At 41.7% G+C, this 19,568-nt stretch overlaps 1 protein-coding gene across 6 annotated transcripts in view; it reads left to right on the top strand.

Annotated features, from left to right (window-relative positions):
- The window catches only part of SPIN1 (spindlin 1), a 95,800-nt gene that overhangs the window by 35,075 nt on the left and 41,157 nt on the right, over positions 1 to 19,568 (top strand). For 4 of the 6 annotated variants that reach the window (XR_003306981.2, XM_026448551.2, XM_026448554.1 and 1 more), the window contains one exon: positions 19,128 to 19,176. Coding sequence is in view for 5 of the 6 variants with exons in the window: in XM_026448551.2 (XP_026304336.1) it covers positions 19,128 to 19,176 (49 nt within the window). In the remaining variant the exon portion in view is untranslated. Of the gene's footprint in view, positions 1 to 5,018; positions 5,138 to 19,127; positions 19,177 to 19,568 lie in introns of all 6 variants that reach the window. The other 2 variants (XM_026448552.1, XM_026448553.1) reach the window with 2 other exon arrangements.

Raw genomic sequence — 19,568 nt, 5'->3', positions numbered from 1 at the left:
GCATACAGCATTTGAGATTCAACATTCTTTCTCTCTTTAAATTTCCATTTTTATTTTAGATTCGGAGGTCTGTGTTCAGGTTTATTACAAGGGTATATTGTATGGTGCTGGGGTTTGGGCTTCTATTGATCCTGTCACCCAGATAGTGAATATACTAGTTCCAGCAGGAAGTTTTTCAGCCCTTACTACATCCCTCCTTCCCTTTGGAGTCCCCAGTATTGATAGTTTCCATATTTATGTCCCCATGAACCCAAGATTTAGCTCCAACTTATGAGTGAGAATATGCAATATTTGGTTTTCTCTTTCTGCATTAGTTCACTTGGGAAATGGCCTCTAGCTGCATCCTTGTTGCTGCAAAGGACATGATTTCATCATTTTTCATGGCTGTGAACATTGTTATTTTCTTTATCGATGTTGAAGTCATCTTGTGAGAAACCTAGCAGGCTGAGTAAAGTGAAGTGTAATATGGCAGAAGTAACTGAAGGAAGTAACCAAGAGATTTTATTTTTTTAAGGGGGAGATTGTTAATCCTAACAAGTACTTTGATCTGAAATTTTCTTATTGTTTAATTTTTTAAAAATAGCATATGGCATAGGCGTAAAGACAAAATAGGTTCTGTGTAAATCCTAGTTGGCGTGTTAGATATTTTAGCATAAGAGACCGTGAGTTTATTTTTTAATGTTGTGTAAGAAGATACAAGAAAAACAAACCAAAGTGCTTTTTCCTACCTGTTCTCTCTCTCTCTTCTTTTTAAGAGACAGGGCCTCTCTCTCTCACATGGGCTGGAGTATGGTGGTTCGATTAGAGCTCACTGTGGCCTTGAACTCCTGAGCTCAGGCGGTCCTTCTGCATCAGCCTCCCGACTGGCTGGGACCACAGGTGTGTGCCATCAAGCCTGGCTGATTTTTTTGTAGAGACGGGGTTTCGCAGTGTTGCCCAGGCTGGTCTTGAACTCCTGGGCTCAAGCGGTCCTCCTGCCTCAGCCTCCCATAGTGTTGGGATTACACTTAAGAGCCACTGTGCCCGGCCTCCACCTATTCTCTTATGTAATTCAATACAACACAGTACCTCTGGTCACCCAAATGTGCGAAGGGGAAGAGTTGCTTCCCATCAGCAACCAAGCAGTTCTGCAGCAGACCATTTCATGTCAATCCAGTTCTGATACTGTCCACCTGGAGACAGCATCAAATCTCACAGGTTGAGCGCTCAGTTCCACAAGACCGCTCCTTCCTTCTGATGCCAGTTCAGGTGCATATCTGGGCCTCTGGAACTTTTGGACTGAACAGCTGTAAATTGGAGTTTCCACAGCCCTGCTCCTGGCTCAATTAATTTGCTAGAGCAAGTCACAGAACTCAATGAAACACATAACTTTTACCAGTTTATTGTAAAGGATATTACGAAGGATACAGATGAACAGCCAGATGGAAGAAGGAGAGATGCACAGGGCAAGGCATGCAGAAAGGGGCATTGGCGCATCTACCACCCTCCAGGAACCTCCAGATAGTGTTGCGCCATCTGGAAGCTCTTCTAAACCCTGTCTTTTGGGGTTTTTATGGAAGCTTCATTGTGTAGGCATAATTGATTACATCAGTGGTCATTGATGATCAACTCAGCCTTCAGCCCCTGTCCTGTAACAGTGGGTGGTTGAAAGTTCTGATCCTAAAGTCATTCCTTGGTCCTACTAGAGACCAGTTGCCATCCTGAAGCTGTCTTTGGTTATCCCATTAGCAAACGGAAGACACTTACCACTCTGGAGTTGCCAAGGGTATTGGAAACTGTAAGTCAAGAGGAGGAGGAAGGCCAAATATATATATTTCACAGTATTACAGAAGTATACCCTATTTTGGAAAGATTGCTGACCCCGGGATCCGTATTGTTTGTAAAATAGAGTCTTAATAATTCTTCCTGTTAGCATACGCAAATGCTCTGCTGCTTTTAAGTCCCTGTATCAGTTACCAATGTGTCTGTTTGCAAATGAAAGAAAAATCACCAAAAAACGGTTTTGTCTCAGGCAGCAAGAAGCCCAGGTAGGCATTTTAGAGTTGATTTAGGTGGCTCAGCTATGCCCTCAGGCAGGTTTCTTCACTCACATAGCCTGATAGAACTTAAATAGCCTGGAGCTTTAGCCACCTGGCCTCCTGGGGCATCTCTTTTCTTATGGGGACCTTTAAAGGAGGCTTCCAGATAGTATCCCTAAGAGAAACTGTTACAGCTGTGTGGCCTTTATCTGGTCTTGGAACTTACACAGGTTCACTTCTACTGCATTCTATTCATTGAGGCAGTCACAAAGGCTCACCAAGTTTCCAGGGAGGGAGCATAGACACTATACTTGATGGGAGAAGTAGCAAAGAATTTGTGGCTATGTTTTAAAACTGCTACAGTGGTAAATAGATTGGATAGGCAACTTCCAACATCTGCCATGACCCCCAGTACCTGTCTTTAACATAGAGGGTGAATGATTGAGGAAAAATTTGAAAGTAATAATTTTATATTTTCTTTATCTCATTCACCATATCAGGAATTTCATTTTGAAAATAACTTGTTTATCTATAATTATGTTGAAATTTAACTGGTTGCTAAGTCGCAGTTTATGCCTAATGACATTGGGTAACAAGTACTATTCAGGTATATGGTAAAAAATTTTTTTCACATGTTTTCCACTGGTGTTAACCTCCATTTTTAGTATTTTAGCTAAGGTTGCAGTATTTTCCTTTTATGATACATTTTTTCTTTCTTTTTTTGTTTTTTTTGAGATGGAGTTTTGCTTTTGTTGCCCAGGCTGGAGTGCAATGGCACGATCTTGGCTCACCGAAACCCAGGTTCAAGCGATTCTGCTGCCTCAGTCTCCCGTGTTGCTGGGATTATAGGCATGCCCCACCACACCCGGCTAACTTTTTTGTGTTTTTAGTAGAGTACAGGGTTTCACCGTGTTGCCCAGGCTGGTCTCAAACTCCTGACCTCAGATGATCCATCCGCCTCTGCCTCCCAAAGTGCTGGGATTACAGGCTTGAGCCACCCTGGCTCCTTTTTTTCTCCCCCCTTTTTTCTTTGAGACAGAGTCTTGTTCTGTCACCCAGGCTGGAGTGCAGTGGTATGATCTTGGCTCACTGTAACCTCTGCCTCCCCCGTTAAGCTGTTCTCCTGCCTTAGCCTCCTGAGTAACTGGGATTACAGGTGCATGCCACCATGCCCAGCTAATTTTGTTTTTTTGTTATTTTTTTTCTTTCAGTAGAGTTGGGGTTTCACTGTGTTGACCAGGCTGGTCTCGAACTCCTGACCTTGTGATCCGTCTGCCTCGGCTTCCCAAAGTGTTGGGATTACAGGCGTGAACCACTGCACCCGGCACGTTTTCCCATTCTCTGGGGAAGCTTATTGACTTTATATTTTCCCACCTTTTCTGTTTTGTTTTGTGTTTTTATTTCAATCAGCAACTTAATTTCTAAGTGCCTTCCCTCTTCCTCCCGCTTTTGCTTTTACCCAGGCTGGTTTCAAACTGTTGGGCTCAAGAGATCATCCCATCTCAGCTTTTCAAGTAGCTGGGAATATAGGCACATGTACCACTGCACCCAGCTTTTTTATTCTCATACTTGTTTATTTCATAGATACAAGTAGCTTATGTTTCTGGGGATATAAATTACTTTTTGTTTGTTTTGAGAGAGGGTCTCACTGTGTCACCCAGTCTGGAGCACAGTAGCATGATCTTGGCTCATTGCAGCCTCAACCTCTGAGGCTCAAGAGATCTTCCCACCTCAGTCTCCTGAGTAGCTGGGACTACAGGCGTGAGTGCCCCCATACCCTGCTAATTTTTGTATTTTTTGTACAGATGGGGTTTTGCCATGTTGTGCAGGCTGGTCTTGAACTCATGAGCTCAAGTGATCCACTGGCCTTGGTCTCCCTAAGTGCTGTGACTACAGGCATGAACCACTGTGCCTGCTGATAAATTGCTTTTTAAACAGCCTTTCTAGTATTAGCCTTGTTGCTTATGAGTTTCTTTGTGTCTCTGCTATTAGTTTCTGTTTCATTTGGAGGCTTTCCTTGAGTCTATTGATCCTAGGATGTTCCTCTAGGAAGGCACCAAGATGATGGCAAGCTGTCTGCGAGGATATGGCTCTTGTTGCCTGGACTTCTCCTGCCTTACTGGGGAGTCTGTGAAGTGTTTTCTTTGGAGATGGATTATCACGTGTCCTCCATAGATGATGATCACTCATCTCTCATATTTTCTTATTTCTCTTTTAAGTTTATGTAGTCATATTTCTTTACCTGCTGCATCCCCAGAGACGACTGTCTGTCATACAGAGCTGAGTGAGCAACAAGGAGAGTATCACCTTGGTGGACTCTCAGTGAAATTTTCAAAGAAAGAAAGATATGGTAAGTTCTCACTTAATGTTGTCCATAAGTTCTTGCAAACTGTGACTTTAAGGAAAACAAAACCAGTTTTTCCAGTGTTACAAGGAAACAACTTTGAACATTGAACTGACAGTGTTCGAGGACCTGCTTTATGTTGTTTTGTGTAAAGTCTCAGTTTCCAAGAACTTATCAATAGTTAAGTGAGAACTCAAGGGGAGGAGTGAGTCATAGGGTTGGAAGTCAGGAAGTATGATATAGATGGGGATTGGTTTAGAATTTCTAATCCAGATGAGCTGCTGGATCAGACATTGGTCTTTATCATTGGAGCATCTGAGTGTACACAAAGTTCATTTAAAACAGTTGGTCTTATTTTGGAACATGTGCCTGAGTAAGTCTCTGTTAAACAGTTTTGGTTGTATTTTGTTTCTTGCATATTATGGTTTAGTATCGTTTAACTGTTTTAGAGTCATAGAATAGTTTATTTTATAAATTACGGTTCTGTTTTCTTTTAACAAATAGATATAATAAAGCTATATATTAAAGGATCTTCTGTTTTCCTCTGGGAAGTCAGTGATGGGTGATATAACTCCCCTTTTAGTGACAAACTGATAACAGTATCCAGTTAATAAGTACCCATTAACTTACTGTTCTTTACTTTTTCTGCTTAACAGTGTGTGTTGGTGACCACTCTAGCAGTATGTAGAGCTCTTCCTCATTGTTTTTTACAGATGAATAGTACTTCATTGTGTGGCTGTACCATATTCATTTGGTATCCGTTATTACTGGACATGTGAGTTGTTTCTACTCTTCCGCTCTTACAGATAATAGCTACAATGGGCTGGGCGGAGTGGCTCACACCTGTAATCCCAACCCTCTGGGAGGCCGAGGCGGGTGGATCACTTGAGGTCAGGAGTTTGAGACCAGCCTGGCCAACATGACGAAACCCCATGTCTACTGAAAATGCAAAAATTAGCTGGGCATGGTGGTGGGTGCCTGTAATCCCAGCTACTTGGAAGGCTAGGCAGGAGAATCACCTGAACCTGGGAGGTGGAGGTTGCAGTGAGCCAAGATCGCACCACTGCACTGCAGCCTGGGTGAAAGTGTGAGACTCCAGCTCAAAAAAAAAAAAAAAAGCTTACCTTTGTCAGTGTGTCTTGGTGTTGTGTCACTGGATAAATTTCTGGAAATAGAATTGAGTCAGATCTTCAATTCACGTATAATTTTGTGAGAGCTCACTAGATTCCCCTCCATCAATTCTGTATTATTTTGCATTCTTTTTTTTTTTTCTTTTTTGGAGATGGGATCTCATTCTGTCACCCAGGCTGGAGAGCAGTGGCATGGTCAGGGTTCACTGCAGCCTCAACCTCCTGGGCTCAAGCGATTCTTCCACGTCAACCTCCAAGTAGCTGGGACTACAGGCATATGCCACCACGCCCTGCTAATTTTTGTATTTTTGTAGAGATGGGGTTTTACCATGTTGACTAGGCTGTTCTTGAGCTCCTGAGCTTTGTGGGCCGTGGTGCCAGGCCCATTTTGCATTCTTACCAGTAATAAAATATGTAAAGAGTTTCTGTCTTCTCACCGTCTTGCCAGTGACATATGTTGTCAAATATGTGGTTTTGTCTGTCTTGTGGGTGAGAAACGGTGTCTGTGTGCAGTTTTATTTGTGATCTTGGCTTGTAAGGGCCTACTTGGCCTTCCTTTCTCTGATATTACATCTATTTTTCTTCATTACTTGCATAAACTTTTTTTAACATCAGTTATTAACCTTTAATCTGTGATAGGGGTCATTTACCTTCTTAGACTTCCGTTGCGTGGAGTCAGTTTCTTGGAAACAGCCTTTCTCGAGTCCCTGGTGTCTCACTCCCACCTGAATGGGTCTGTCAGCCTGTATCACATAAGTCTTACTGGAACCTTCTGCTCTTCTAGGTTATATCTATGGTTTCTCAGATCCTGTGTGTTTATGTTACTTTTTTATTTCCTGAAATGTACCCTTCAGTAACTTCCAAAGAAGATGTATATGAAATATAATTTTTAGCCCATATGTGTATAGAAGTGTGTATACTGTCAGTTAATAACTTAACCAGGTATGAAGTTCAGAGTTCAAAATCATTTTGCTTCAATATTGACAATACTACTCTCTTGTCTTACTGTTTTCTGGCCCAGTTTTGTTTGTTTTAAAGAGAAGGAGTCTAACTGTATTTCCCAGGCTGGACTAAGCTCCTGGGTTCAGGTGATCCTCCTGCCTCAGCCACCTGAGTAGCTGGGACTACAGGTGTGCCCCACAGCGCCTGACTTTCTAGCTCAGCGTTGATGACAGAAGAATAAGTCTAGACTAACAGTTTTCAAACTTATGATCTTGCTTGATACAGTTTTAGAGTTGCAAAGAGATAACGGACTTTTTTTTTTTTAGAGCAGTTTTAAGTACTCAGGAAAATAACAGAGTTCCCATATAGTCCTTTCCCTCACAAATTTGCAGCATACCCTCCCCCATCCCCCCCCCACCATCTCACAGAGTGGTATATTTGTTAAAGTTGATGAACCTACATTGACGTGTCATTATCACCCAAAGTCCATAGTTTACATTAAGGTTCATTCTTGGTGTTTCACTACCCTGAAAATCCCTTGTTTTCCCATTGTTCTCTCTCTCACCTTTAACCCCTGGCAAGTGCTGATTTTTTATTGTTTCCCTAGTTTTGTCTTTTCCAGAATAATGGCATACAGTTGGAATCATACAGTATGGAGTCTTTTTAGATTGGATTTGTTCACTTAGTAATTAATATGCACATAAATTTTCTCTGTGTCTTTTTATGACTTGATAGTTCATTTCTTTTTAGCACCAAATAATATTTTACTGTTTGGATGCACCTGTTTATCCATTCACCTACTGAAGAAACATCTTGGTTGCTTCTAAATTGTGGCAGTTATGAATAAAGCTGCTATAGGCCTGGGGTGGTGGCTCACACCTGTAATCCTAGTATTTTGGGAGGTCGAGGTAGGCTGATCTGTTGAGCCTGGGAATTCTAGATCAGTCTGGGCAACATGGCAAAACCCTATCTGTACAAAAAATACAAAAAGTAGTGGGGCACCGTGGCTCACACCTGTGGTCCCAGCCATTTGGAAGGCTGAGGCGGGAGGATGGCTTGAGCCAAGGAGGGAGAAGCTGCAGTGAGCACTGATCATGCTACCACCCTTCATCCAGCCTGGGCAACAGAGTGAGACCCTGTCTCAAGAAAAAAAAAAAAAGGAAACAACACAACAAAATGAATGAAGCTGCTATATATATCTTTGTGCAGATTTTTGTGTAGGGATATTTTCAATGCTTGGATAAATATCAAGGAGCACAACTCCTGGTTTATGGTTAAAAGTATGTTTACTTTGCAAGAAATTGCCAAACTGTCTTCCAGAGCAGCTGTACCATTTTGCATTTCCACAAGCAACTAACTTTTGGTTTCATTGATTTTTCTCTATTGATTTTGATTTTCAATTGTAGTGATTTCTGCTTTAATTTTTATAGTTTTATTTATAAAAAAATAAAATTTATTTTATAATTTTATAATTTGATTTTCCTCTCCTCACCGTGGATTCTTTTTCTAGCTTCCTAAGAAGCTTAGATTATTGACCTTAGATCTTTCTTTGGCTGGGCATGGTGACTCAAGCCTGTAATCCCAGCACTTTGGGAGGCTAAGGGAGACAGAGGTGAGGAGTTCAAGACCAGCCTGGCCAACATGGTGAAACCTTGTCTCTACTAAAAATAGAAAAATTAGCTGGGCGTGGTGACGTGCACCTGTAATCCCAGCTACTCAGGAGGCTGAGGAAGGAGAATCACTTGAATCTGGGAGGTGGGAGTTGCAGCGCATCAACATCATGCCGCTGCACTCCAGCCTGGGCCACAGAGCGAGACGCTGTCTCAAAAAAAAGAAAAGATTATTAATTGCTATAAATTAATGCATTAATTGCTGTAAATTTCTCTGTAAGCACTGCTTTTGCTGAATGTTGGTAAGTTATGTTTTCATTTTCACTTACTTCAAAATATGTTTAAATTTCTCTTGCAGTTTCTTCTTTGACCCATGTGCTTAGAAATGTGTTGTTTAATCTCCATGTATTTTGAGATTTTTCAGGCATCTCTCTGTTACTGATTTCTAGATTAATTCCATTGTCGTATGACAGCATATACTATATGATTTGTATTTTTTTGTGAAGCTGTGTTTTACAGTTCATAAGGTGGTCTGTTTTGGTGTGTTTTTTCCATGTGAACTTGAGAGAGTTTGTATTCTGCTGTTGGGTGAAGTAGTCTTTAGATTTGACTATAGATCAAATATATAGATTAGATTTGATCTGTAGTCAGATAGATTTGATGGTGCTTGTTGAGTTCATCCATATCCTTACTGATTTTATGTCTTCTGGATCTGTCCATTATTGATGAAGGATGTTGAAGTCCATAACCATAATATAGATTGGGCATCCCTAATCCAAAAACCTAATATCCAGAATACTTCAAAATCTGAAACTTTCTGAGTAACTCATGTGATTCCACAATTGGGTGATGAAGATGACATTAATACTAAAGAAAAAGTGCCTGTTGACGACATGGGGAAAATGTGTGATGGGCTTATTGGAGGACTAGAGCAGGGTGCATTTGTAACACAGCAAGAAACCATGTCAATTTATACTATCAAAGAGAAACTTAAGATAAAAACTTGTTCATGAGGCAGTTGACTAGAGGAAGCACTTTGAAAAACCATCCAGTAGAATGCTTGCTCATTCCTAAGGACCCACTTTCTGGTGCCTCAACTGCTTCTGATATTTTTTCTCATCTAAAAAAATAAAACACACAAAACACAGCGTTGTAGGTGGAGAGTAAAGGCAAGCTGTTGTTTGTTGTTGCTGTTAATAGCTGACATAGGTATTCTGGCGCTGCTACTGTGCTGCTTAGGTATCCTGAACACATTATTTTTTCACTGTGTTAATGGTATGCTATATTTTTTCCTGTTAAGAACTTGTATGTGAATTAGTGTAAGAGAATGGTTGCTGTTGGTAGCATATAAATTCAGTGTCAGGAATGATGATGATAACAGATTGTCCACATGGGTTGAGCTAGTGACACCTTTGGTTTTTGATACTTCAGTGAGTATAAACTTTGTTTCATGCACAAAATTATTTAAAATATTACGTAGAATTATTTTCAGGGGGTATATAGAAGGTTTATATGAAACAAATTTTGTGTTTAAACTTGGGTCCCGTTCCCAAGATACCTCATTTCATATGCAGATATTCTGAAATGTGAAACACTTCTGGTCCCAAGCATTTTGAATAAGAGATACTCAACCTTTAGTGGAGTTAACCTTTAGTGGAGTTAATCTGTCTCTTCCTATGGTTCTGTCAGTTTTTTTCCTCACATATTTTGATGCCCCATTTTTAGGCACATGCACGTTAAGGATTGTTCTGTTTTCTTGGAGAGTTGACACCTTTGTTTTATGTAATGCCCCTCTTTATCTTTGATAACTTTTCTTCCTCCAAACTCTGCTTTCTCTAAAATTAATATAGCTTCCGACTTTCTTTTGATTATTGGTAGCAAGCTGTATCTTTTCTTTATCCATTTACTTTAAATGTGTGTGTATTTATAGTTAAAGTGAATGTCTTGTATCTAGCATGAAGTTGCATCTTGTTTTTGATCCACTCTGAGTCTGTCTTAATTGGTATATTTAGATCAGTAACATAGAAAATGATTATTTATGTAGGTGGAGTAATACTGTGTCATATTTATGTTACTGTTGTCTATTCTTTGCCCTTGTCCTTTTTTTCCTTTTTTTGCCTTCCACTCTTTTCTGCCTTCTGTGGTTTTAATTGAGCATTTTATATTATTCCACTTTTTTTCCATTTCTTAGCATATCAAGGATTTTTTTGTTAATTTTATTTTTTTTTGAGACGGAGTCTTGCTCTGTCGCCCAGGCTGGAGTGCAGTGGTGCAATCTCGGCTCACTACAAGCTCTGCCTCCCGGGTTTACGCCATTCTCCTGCCTCAGCCTCCCGAGTAGCTGGGACTACAGGCGCCTGCCATCTCGCCCGGCTAGTTTTTTGTATTTTTTAGTAGAGACGGGGTTTCACCGTGTAGGCCAGGATGGTCTCTATCTCCTGACCTGGTGATCCACCCGTCTCAGCCTCCCAAAGTGCTGGGATTACAGGCTTGAGCCACTGCGCCCGACCACTTTTTGTTAATTTTTAAAAATTTTTTAAAAATAGAGTTTCATCATGTTACAAAGGCTGGTCTCGGACTCCTGAGCTCAAGCGATCCATCCACCTTGGTCTCCCAAAGCGCTGGGGTTACGGGCGTGAGCCACCGTGCCCAGCCAGTTAAGTTTTTAAACTTTTTTAGTGATTGCCCTGTAGTTCACAATATACATTTACAAGTAATCCAAGTCTGCTTTCTTTCTTTTCTTTCTCTGTGTCTCTTTTTCTCTCTCGCTTCCTTTCTACCTGTCTTTTTTTTTTTTTTTTCCTGAGATAGAGTCTCGCTCTGTTGCCCAGGCTGGAGTGCAGTAGCGTGGTCTCAGCTCACTGCAACCTCCACCACCCGGGTTCAAGCAATTCTCCTGCCTCAGCCTCCCCAGTAGCTGGGACTACAGGGTGCACGCCACCACGCCCAGCTACTTTTTGTATTTTTGTAGAGATGGGGTTTCACCATGTTGGCCAGGCTGGTCTTGGACTCCTAACCTCAGGTAATCCACCTGCTTCGGTCTCCCAGAGTGCTGAGATTACAGGCATGACACCGCGCCTGGCCTCTCCATTTCTTTCTCCCTCCCTTTCTTCCCTTTTCCCTCCCCTCCTCTCCGTTTTTTTCTTTTCTTTTCTTTTTTTTTTTTTGAGATGGAGTCTCGCTCTGTCGCCCAGGCTGGAGTGCAGTGGCCGGATCTCAGCTCACTGCAAGCTCCGCCTCCCGGGTTCCCGCCATTCTCCTGCCTCAGCCTCCCGAGTAGCTGGGACTACAGGCGCCCGCCACCTCGGCCGGCTAGTTTTTTGTATTGTTAGTAGAGACGGGATTTCACCGTGTTAGCCAGAATGGTCTCGATCTCCTGACCTCGTGATCCGCCCACCTCGGCCTCCCAAAGTGCTGGGATTACAGGCTTGAGCCACCGCGCCCGGCCTCTTTTTCCTTAAAAAAAAAAACAAAAACAAAAAAAACTCTGCCTCCCCAAACCTACTTTGAAATAACATTATATTGCTTTAGGGGTAGTGCCTTGTACCTTATAATGATAAAATTTAGTTGGCCCTCTGCATCTGTGGGTTTTACATCTGTGGATTTAACCAAACACACATTGAAAATATCCAGAAAAATATCATTATGCCTATACTATAAACAAGGACATTATTGTCATTTTTTTCTAAATGATGCATTGTAACAATGATTTACATAGCTTTTGTATTTGGCATTATTAGTAATCTGGAGATGATTTAAAGTATATGGGAGGGGATGTGCCTATGTTAGATGCAAATACTACACCATTTTATGTAAGGGACTTGGGCATCCTTGGAGTTTGGTGTCGAAGGGGGTCCTAGTACCAGTCCCCCATAGATACGGAGGGATGGCTGTATTCCTAATTCTCTCTCTAGTCTGGTTGTATCATCATCACTGCCATTCATTTTGTGCGTGTGTGTGTGTGTGTGTGTACGTACATTGTTGCTCGATTAAGAAAAATAGGCCAGGCCAGTGTGCTGTGGCTCATGCCTATAATCCCAGCCTTTTAGAAGGCCTAAGTGGGAGGATCACTTGAGCTCAGGAGTTCGGGACCAGTCTGGGCAATGTAGTGAGACCCCATTTCTACGAAAAATTAAAAAAATTTGGCTAGGCATGATGGTGCATTCCTATAGTCCCAGCTACTTGGGAGGTTGAGGTGGGAGGACTACTTGACTCTTGGGAGGTTGAGGTTGCAATGAGCCATAATCACATCAGTGCACTCCAGCCTGGGTGACAGAGTAGTGAGACCCTGTCTGAAAAAAAGTTTTTATATTCTATTTTTATTATAAATATGTTTTTATTGTAATTGTATATTGTATGTTATTATATGATTTTATATTATTTTCACTTATTTCTTCATTAATGTTCTTCCTTCCTTTATATAGATCTGAGCTTCTGACCTATATTTTCCTTCTTTTTTTTTTTTCTTTTAAAGATGGAGTGATGGAGTCTTGCTTTGTTGCCCAGCCTGGAGTGCAGTGGTGCGATCTCGGCTCACTGCAACCTCCGCCTGCCGGGTTCAAGCAATTCTCCTGCGTCAGCCTCCCAAGTAGCTAGGATTACAGGTGCTTGCCACCACACCCAGCTAAATTTTCCTTCTGTTTTTTTTTCTTTGAGGCAGAGTCTCGCTCCCTCGCCCAGGCTGGAGTGCGGTGGCGCCATCTGGGCTTACTGTAAGCTCTGCCTCCTGAGTTCATACCATTCTCCTGCCTCAGCCTCCCAAGTAGCTGGGACTACAAGCACCTGTCACCACACCCTGCTAAATTTTTTGTATTTTTAGTAGAGATGGAGTTTCACCATGTTAGCCAGGATCATCTTGATCTCCTGACCTCGTGATCCGCCCGTCTTGGCCTCCCAAAGTGCTGGGATTACAGACGTGAGCCCCCGCGCCAGGCTTCCTTCTTTCTAAAGACCTTCTTTTTAACATTTCTTACAAGGCAGGTCTGCTGGTGAAAAATTTCATCACTTTTTGTTTGTCTGAGAAAGTATTTTATTTCTCCTTCCCTTGAAGTAATTCTGCAGGATATAAAACTGTAGTTTAGTAGTTTTTTCCCTCTCAACACTTTAAATAGTTCCCTCTACTATCTTCTTATTTTGCATGGCTTCTGAGGAGAAGTCTTATACAATTCTTTATTCCTCTGTGGTAAGGTGGTTTCTTTCAAGATGTTTTTCTTTTTCTTTCTTTCTTTCTTTTTTTTTTTTTTTTTTGAGACAGTCTTGCTCTGTCACCTGGGCTGGAATGCAGTGGCCTGATTTCAGCTCACTGCAACCTCTGCCTCCCTGGTTCAAGCAGTTCTCCTGCTGTAGCCTCCTGAGTAACTGGAATTACTGGTTAATTTTTATATTTTTATAGAGATGGATTTTCACCTTATTGGCCAGGTGGGTCTCAAACTCCTGACCTCAAGTGATCCACCTACCTCGGCCTCCCAAAGCAGTGGGTTTACAGGTGTGAGCCACCATGCCCAGCGAAGATTTTTTTTTTTCTTTACCTTTGATTTTTCTGCAGTTTGAATATGATACTCTTTGGTGTAGTTTTTTTCTGCCATTTATTCAACTTGGCATTCTCTGAGCTTCCTGGATTTGTGGTTTGGTGTCTGGCATTAATTTCTGGGAAATCTCAGTCTTGGCCGGGCGTGGTGGCTCACGCCTGTAATCCCAGCACTTTGGGAGGCCAAGACCAGCCTGACCACCATGGTGAAACCCCATCTCTTCTAAAAATACAAAAATTAGCTGGGGTGGCACATGCCTGTAGTCGCAGCTACTTGGGAGGCTGAGGCAGGAGAATCGCTTGAACCTGGGAGGCAGAGGTTGCAGTGAGCCGAGATGGTACATACCCACTGCCCTCCAGGCTGGGCGACAGAGCAAGACTCAAAAAAAAAAAAAAAAAACCCCAGTCTTTGCTTTACATTGCTTCTGTTCCTTTCTTCCTTTACCTACTTGTATTTCCATAATGTGTAAGTTATGCCTTTTGTACTTGTCCCATAGTTCTTGGATATTCAGGGGTTTTTCTCTGCTTTTCAGTTTTGGAAGTTCCTATTAACATGCTTTTAAACTCAGACGTTCTTTGGTTCGTCCTGTCCAGTTTACTAATAAGCCTGTATCTGAAAGGCATTCTTCGCTTTTGTTAAAGTGTTTATTCATAGCTTTCTTTGAATATTAGAAGTTCCATTTCTGTATATATTGCCCATCTATTCTTTCATGTTGTCTGTATTACTCGTTAGTGACTTTAGCATATTAATTATAGTTCATTTAAATTCCTGGTCTGGGTCGAATTAACAGACCTAGTTGGTACTTCCCTGCCTAGTTGAGTCTGGTTCTGATGCTTGTTTTGTCTCTTAATACTACTTTTTGCATTTCAATAAGCCTGTGATTTCTTGTTGAAAGGCGCACATGATGTCTGGGTAAGAGGAGCTGTGGTAATAATAGGTCTTTAGCAGGGTGGTGGTAAGGTGTACTGGGGAGGGGAAGCAGTCTGTAGTCCTATGATTGCCTGTCAATCTTTTCATGAGGCTTGTACCCCTGGGTTGTGACCTTTGCTTGTGCTTCTCAGTCTCCCCATCCCCACCCCTTGTGGGACAGGATGGCTTGACCAGCTTCTCCAGCTTGTAGAGGAAAAATTCAGGAAAGTGTGGGGGTCCTCTTAAGACAGTCCCCAACCCCTGAAGTTTTTGTCAGACTTGCCCGTGCTGATTCTCCAGCGATGTCGGTTGCAGTTTAGGTTTTTCTTACCATGGCCCTGGTTCCTGTGTGGAGGTTTCTGATCTAGTAAGTTGTGATTCTCTGTCTCTGCCTGTCTCTCCAGTTTTGCGGACAGTTTGTCTTGTGACCTTAGTTCGCTGACTAGTCGAAGAAGTTGCTGCTTTTTTTAGTTTGTTTAACTTTTTATGGACAAATTAGTTAACTTGCAAGCTTTTTAAATGCCAGATTCTCTTTATTTATTTTTTAATTTTCAGGAGCTGCTTTCCCTTTTCATGGACTCTTGTTCCCGTTCTGTTGTTATAATATCTTCAGTTTCCTTGGAGATGCCAATTCTTTATAATCATTTTAGATCTCAGATCATTTCAGGGGTAGTGGTGCTGCTCACTTTCATTTTTCTCAATTCTTTGATTATGAATGGCTTACCTTTTCTTGAGTGATATATAGCAAAATTCTGTTTCTTCTAAATGGAAGTGTTGACTCTGGGGACATAGGGGGATGTTTAGCATTTGAGGCACCCTTTCCTAGAACCCACCACTCAGTACATCCAGTGTGGGGTTGTGTGTATGTTGGGGATTGAAAAGGGTTCTTGACACCTGGTGCAATTCTAATAGCTCTTGAAAGACTTTTTACTTTTACTTCTCTTTTTTTCATTTCTTACCTCCTTCCATCCTTGTCTACTCTAAGACCAGACATGTTCCAGGGATGCTTCAGGTAGACTTGCTCCTGCTTCCAGTCTGTATCTTGTCTTCGCTGTTTGAGGCCATCACATGCTTAATTCTTCACCCATTAGCTATTATTGAGCTTCTGTCCACGTCTCAGTGCGTGTGAACATGCTGGGTGAAGTGGGCAGAGCGGTTCTTGGCAGTCAGCCCATCTCCCAGTTTTAGTCTCCATGGAAGAACTGTAAACTTTGATTTCAGATTGTATTGTCTTAAACATGTTGAGACTTTTATTATTATTATTATTGTTATTGTTGTTTTGAGATGGAGTCTTGCTCTGGGCTGGAGTGCAGTGGCGTGATCTTGGCTCACTGCAACCTCCACATCTCAGTTTCAAGCAATTCTCCTGCCTTAGCTGGAATTACAAGTGCCCACCACCATGCCTGGCTTTTTTTTTTCTTTTTTTCCCCCCTTGTATTTTTGGTAGAGACAGCGTTTCACCTTGTTGGCCAGGCTTGTCTTAAAATCCTGACCTCAAGTGATCCGCCCACCTTGGCCTCTCCTAAAGTGCTGGATTACAGATGTGAGCCACCATGCTCCGCCTGAGACCTGTATGATTCAGAAGTATGTATCTGAGTGAATGTTTCCCTGTGAACTTGGAAAACTATTTTGGTGTTAATGGTTTAGTATTCTTTACTAAGTAAGGTTGGTTGTTCAGGTTGTTCAGGTCTTCTATATTCCTTTTGATTTTCTTTTAAATTTTTCTATTTTTTTGATTGGCATATTCATGATAATCTTTCTGATTTTCCTATCCACTTGTTATATCAACTGCTGAGAGAAGAGAGTTGTATAATTAAGTATAATTATGGATATGTCTTTGTCTTTCTGTCAGATTTACTTCATGTGTTTCAGTATTCTGTAATTGAGTTCATATGCATTTAAGATTATTATGGCTTTTTAATTAATTCACTCTTTTAGAATTTGGAATTGTCCTTTGATTTGTGGTAACATTGTTTGTCTTGAAGCTAATTTGTTTGGCTTTTCCCTTTATAGTCTTAATTGGTACAATTAGACTGTTTCCATTTAGTTTAATTATCAATGTGTTGCAAGTAGAAGGTATTTTTTGCTGAATATAGCATTTTAAGTCCATAGGTAAGTTGGTTTGCTTTTTTTTTTTTGGACAGAGTTTTGCTCTTCTTGCCCAAGCTGGAGTGCAGTGACACAATCTTGGCTCACTGCAACCTCTGCCTCCTGGGTTCAAGCGATTCTCCTGCCTCAGCCTCCCGAGTAGGTGGGATTACAGGCGTGCGCCACCACACCCACCTAATTTTTTGTATTTTTAGTAGAAACAGGGTTTCACTGTGTTAGCCAGGCTGGTCTTGAACTCCTGACCTCATGTGATTCGCCCCCCTCAGTCTCCCAAAGTGCTGGGATTACCGGCGTGAGCCACTGCACCAGCCTGGTTTGCTTATTTTTTAGCGCCTTAAAGATTTATTCCACTGTCTTCAGGCTTACGTTGTTTCTGACATCAATTTTGGAGCCAGTTTTATTTTTGTTTTCCTATATTTAATGTATCTTCTGTTCTTTAGCTATTTAAAAAAACTTATTTGTATCATTGGTTTTTAGAAATTTGATGATGAAGTGCCTTGGTGTGGTTTCCTTTGTTTTTGATCTTACTTGGGCTTTGCTGAGCTTGTTAGCCCTGTGGTTATATGCATTTTATCACATCTGGACAGCTTTCTACCATTATATTTTCCCCTCACTCCTCTCTCTACTCTTTGTCTTGGATTCTGCTTTCCTATGTGTTAGGCCAGTTGATATTGTCCTAAAGGTCACTGAGGTTGTGCTCATTTTCTTCCAGGTTTTCTTTGTGTGCTATTTTGAGTAGTTTGTATTGCTGTGTGTCAAAGTCAACGATCTTTGTATCTCACATTCAGTGAATTTTAAATTTCAGATTGTGTGTTTTTCACTAATTTCATTTGTTTTCTTTATATTTTCCATTTTGTATTTTAAGTATTTTTATTTTCCTTTAAATATTTTAACATATTTATTAATGTTCTCAATGTCCTTGCCTGCTAAATACTTTATTTCACTCATAGCCAACTCGATTATGTAATTACAATCTGCTAATTTTTTTGTGTCTAATAATTTTTGTTGGTGTTGAACGTTTGAAACCTCGTGTTGTTGAGTGTTGGGACTTTGTTGATGCCCTTTAGAGAGTATTGGAGTCTATTTTGGCAAGCAGGTGCTGAGCTTTTGTTCCAGGCTTCCTCATAGTTCCTAGTTAGGGCCATCTGTTGCCATTTTTATTGATTGCCCCAAGTGTTAAGAGGTGACGATGTAATGTGGACAACTGTCCCTTGGTGACTTCTCAGAATTATGTGCAGGTTTGTGTTAGCCAAAGACTTAAGACATCCACCCCCAAAAGCAGACTTCTTGAGCTTCCCTTCTGAGTAGATCCCTTCTTGCCCACGTGTAGTTCCACAAATTCCAGCCAGCCCACCCTTCCCAACTCCAGACTGACTCACGACATGGTAAAAGGATAGTGTTCTTGGTTCCCCCTTCATACACCATGCCCAAAAATTGCTTTCAGGAATGAGGTCAGGGCCTGTGCAGGGTTCCCCATGTGTATTTTCTGCTCCCAGATCCCACACACCTGTGCTGCCTGTCGGCCAGCATCTGAAACCAGGTGTTTCATATATTTCATCCTGTTTTTCAGTTGTTTATGACAGTAAGACAGTTCTGTACCATTTAGGACTTTATGGCTAGGATTGTCACTTAGTCTTGTTTTGTTTTGTTTTTGTGAGACAGGGTCTCACTCTGTTGCTCAGGCTGGAGTGCAGTAGTGCCATCTTGGCTCACTGCAACCTCTCTGCCTCCTGGCTTTAAGCAGTCCTCCCACCTCAGCCTCCCAAGTAGCTGGATTACAGGCATACACCACCACGCCTGGCTAATTTTTGTATTTTTAGGAGAGACAGGGTTTCACCATCTTGGCCAGACTGGTCTCAAACTCCTGACTTCAGGTAATCAACCCAACTTGGCCTCCCAAAGTGTTGGAATTACAGGCCTGAGCCACTGTGCCCGGTTAGGTTTTTTTGTTTGTTTGTTTTTGTTTTTTTGAGACAAGGTCTTGCTCTGTCACCCAGACTGGACTGCAGTGGCACAAACACAGCTCACTGCAACCTCGACTTCCTGGGCTCAAGTGTTCCCCACACCTCAGCCTCCTGAGTGTCTAAGACCACAGGTGCGTACCACTACACCTGGCTCATTCTTTTTTTTTTGTAGAGACAAGGTCTTGCTATGTTACCCAGGCCTGTCTCGAACTCCTGGCCTCAGCCACCCTCTTGCCTTGGCCTCTCAGAGTGCTGGGATTACAGGGATGAGCCTCCACACCAGACTGACACTTAGTTTTTCTTGTAGTTCTTGTCCATGCAATTCTGGTTTTGTGCTTTTATGGCTGATTTGAGGGGTTAGAGAACTGTTGCCTCTGCTATTTTGTCTTTCAAGAATCTCTTGTGTGTATCTCCTTTTTAAAAGTTCAGTAAACAAATGGCTTTCTTACATGTTTGCTGGTAATGGTGTCTTTTCATGTTCTGTATAGCAGTTTTTCAGAAGTTAAGATTTCCTGCCTTCTGAGGTATTCTTAAATCTGGTTTTCATCGACTGTATGTGCATCTCTCTTACAGGCCATGCTGGAGTATCTGCCAACATGATGAAGAAGAGGACATCTCACAAGTAAGCAGTTCTGAAACTGGTTCTAGAATAGTGTTTTGTGACCTTTTGTTACGCAGCAAAGAAGATCACCTGGGTAAGGCGCCCTCCCCTGTGATTGGGGGCTTCCTAGCTCACAGGAGATGTAGTGTGCGATGAGGAATAGTATGTAGTCATCTTCTCTGTTCCCTTCCCCTTGGCCTGGCTGAAGTGTGCCAGTTCTACCCTTCAGCCTTTAAAAGCCTTTGGGACATGATCTATCTCCAGTTTAATGGGAACTGGGCCAATGGAAGGAAAACTGTTGTAATAAATGTGGCAGGTGCATGGTGAACCTTTCCCTCTTCTCTCTTGTAATGCCTGTGTGGGCCTTGTGTGCAGGCTTTCTCTCCTGGTCTTGGTCCACTGTTTGACAAGGA

This window comes from Piliocolobus tephrosceles, chromosome 14 (genome assembly GCF_002776525.5).
Source record: "Piliocolobus tephrosceles isolate RC106 chromosome 14, ASM277652v3, whole genome shotgun sequence".
Taxonomy (NCBI): domain Eukaryota; kingdom Metazoa; phylum Chordata; class Mammalia; order Primates; family Cercopithecidae; genus Piliocolobus; species Piliocolobus tephrosceles.
Note: the sequence above shows the minus strand (reverse complement) of the source record. Positions and strands in the feature narration are given on the sequence as shown.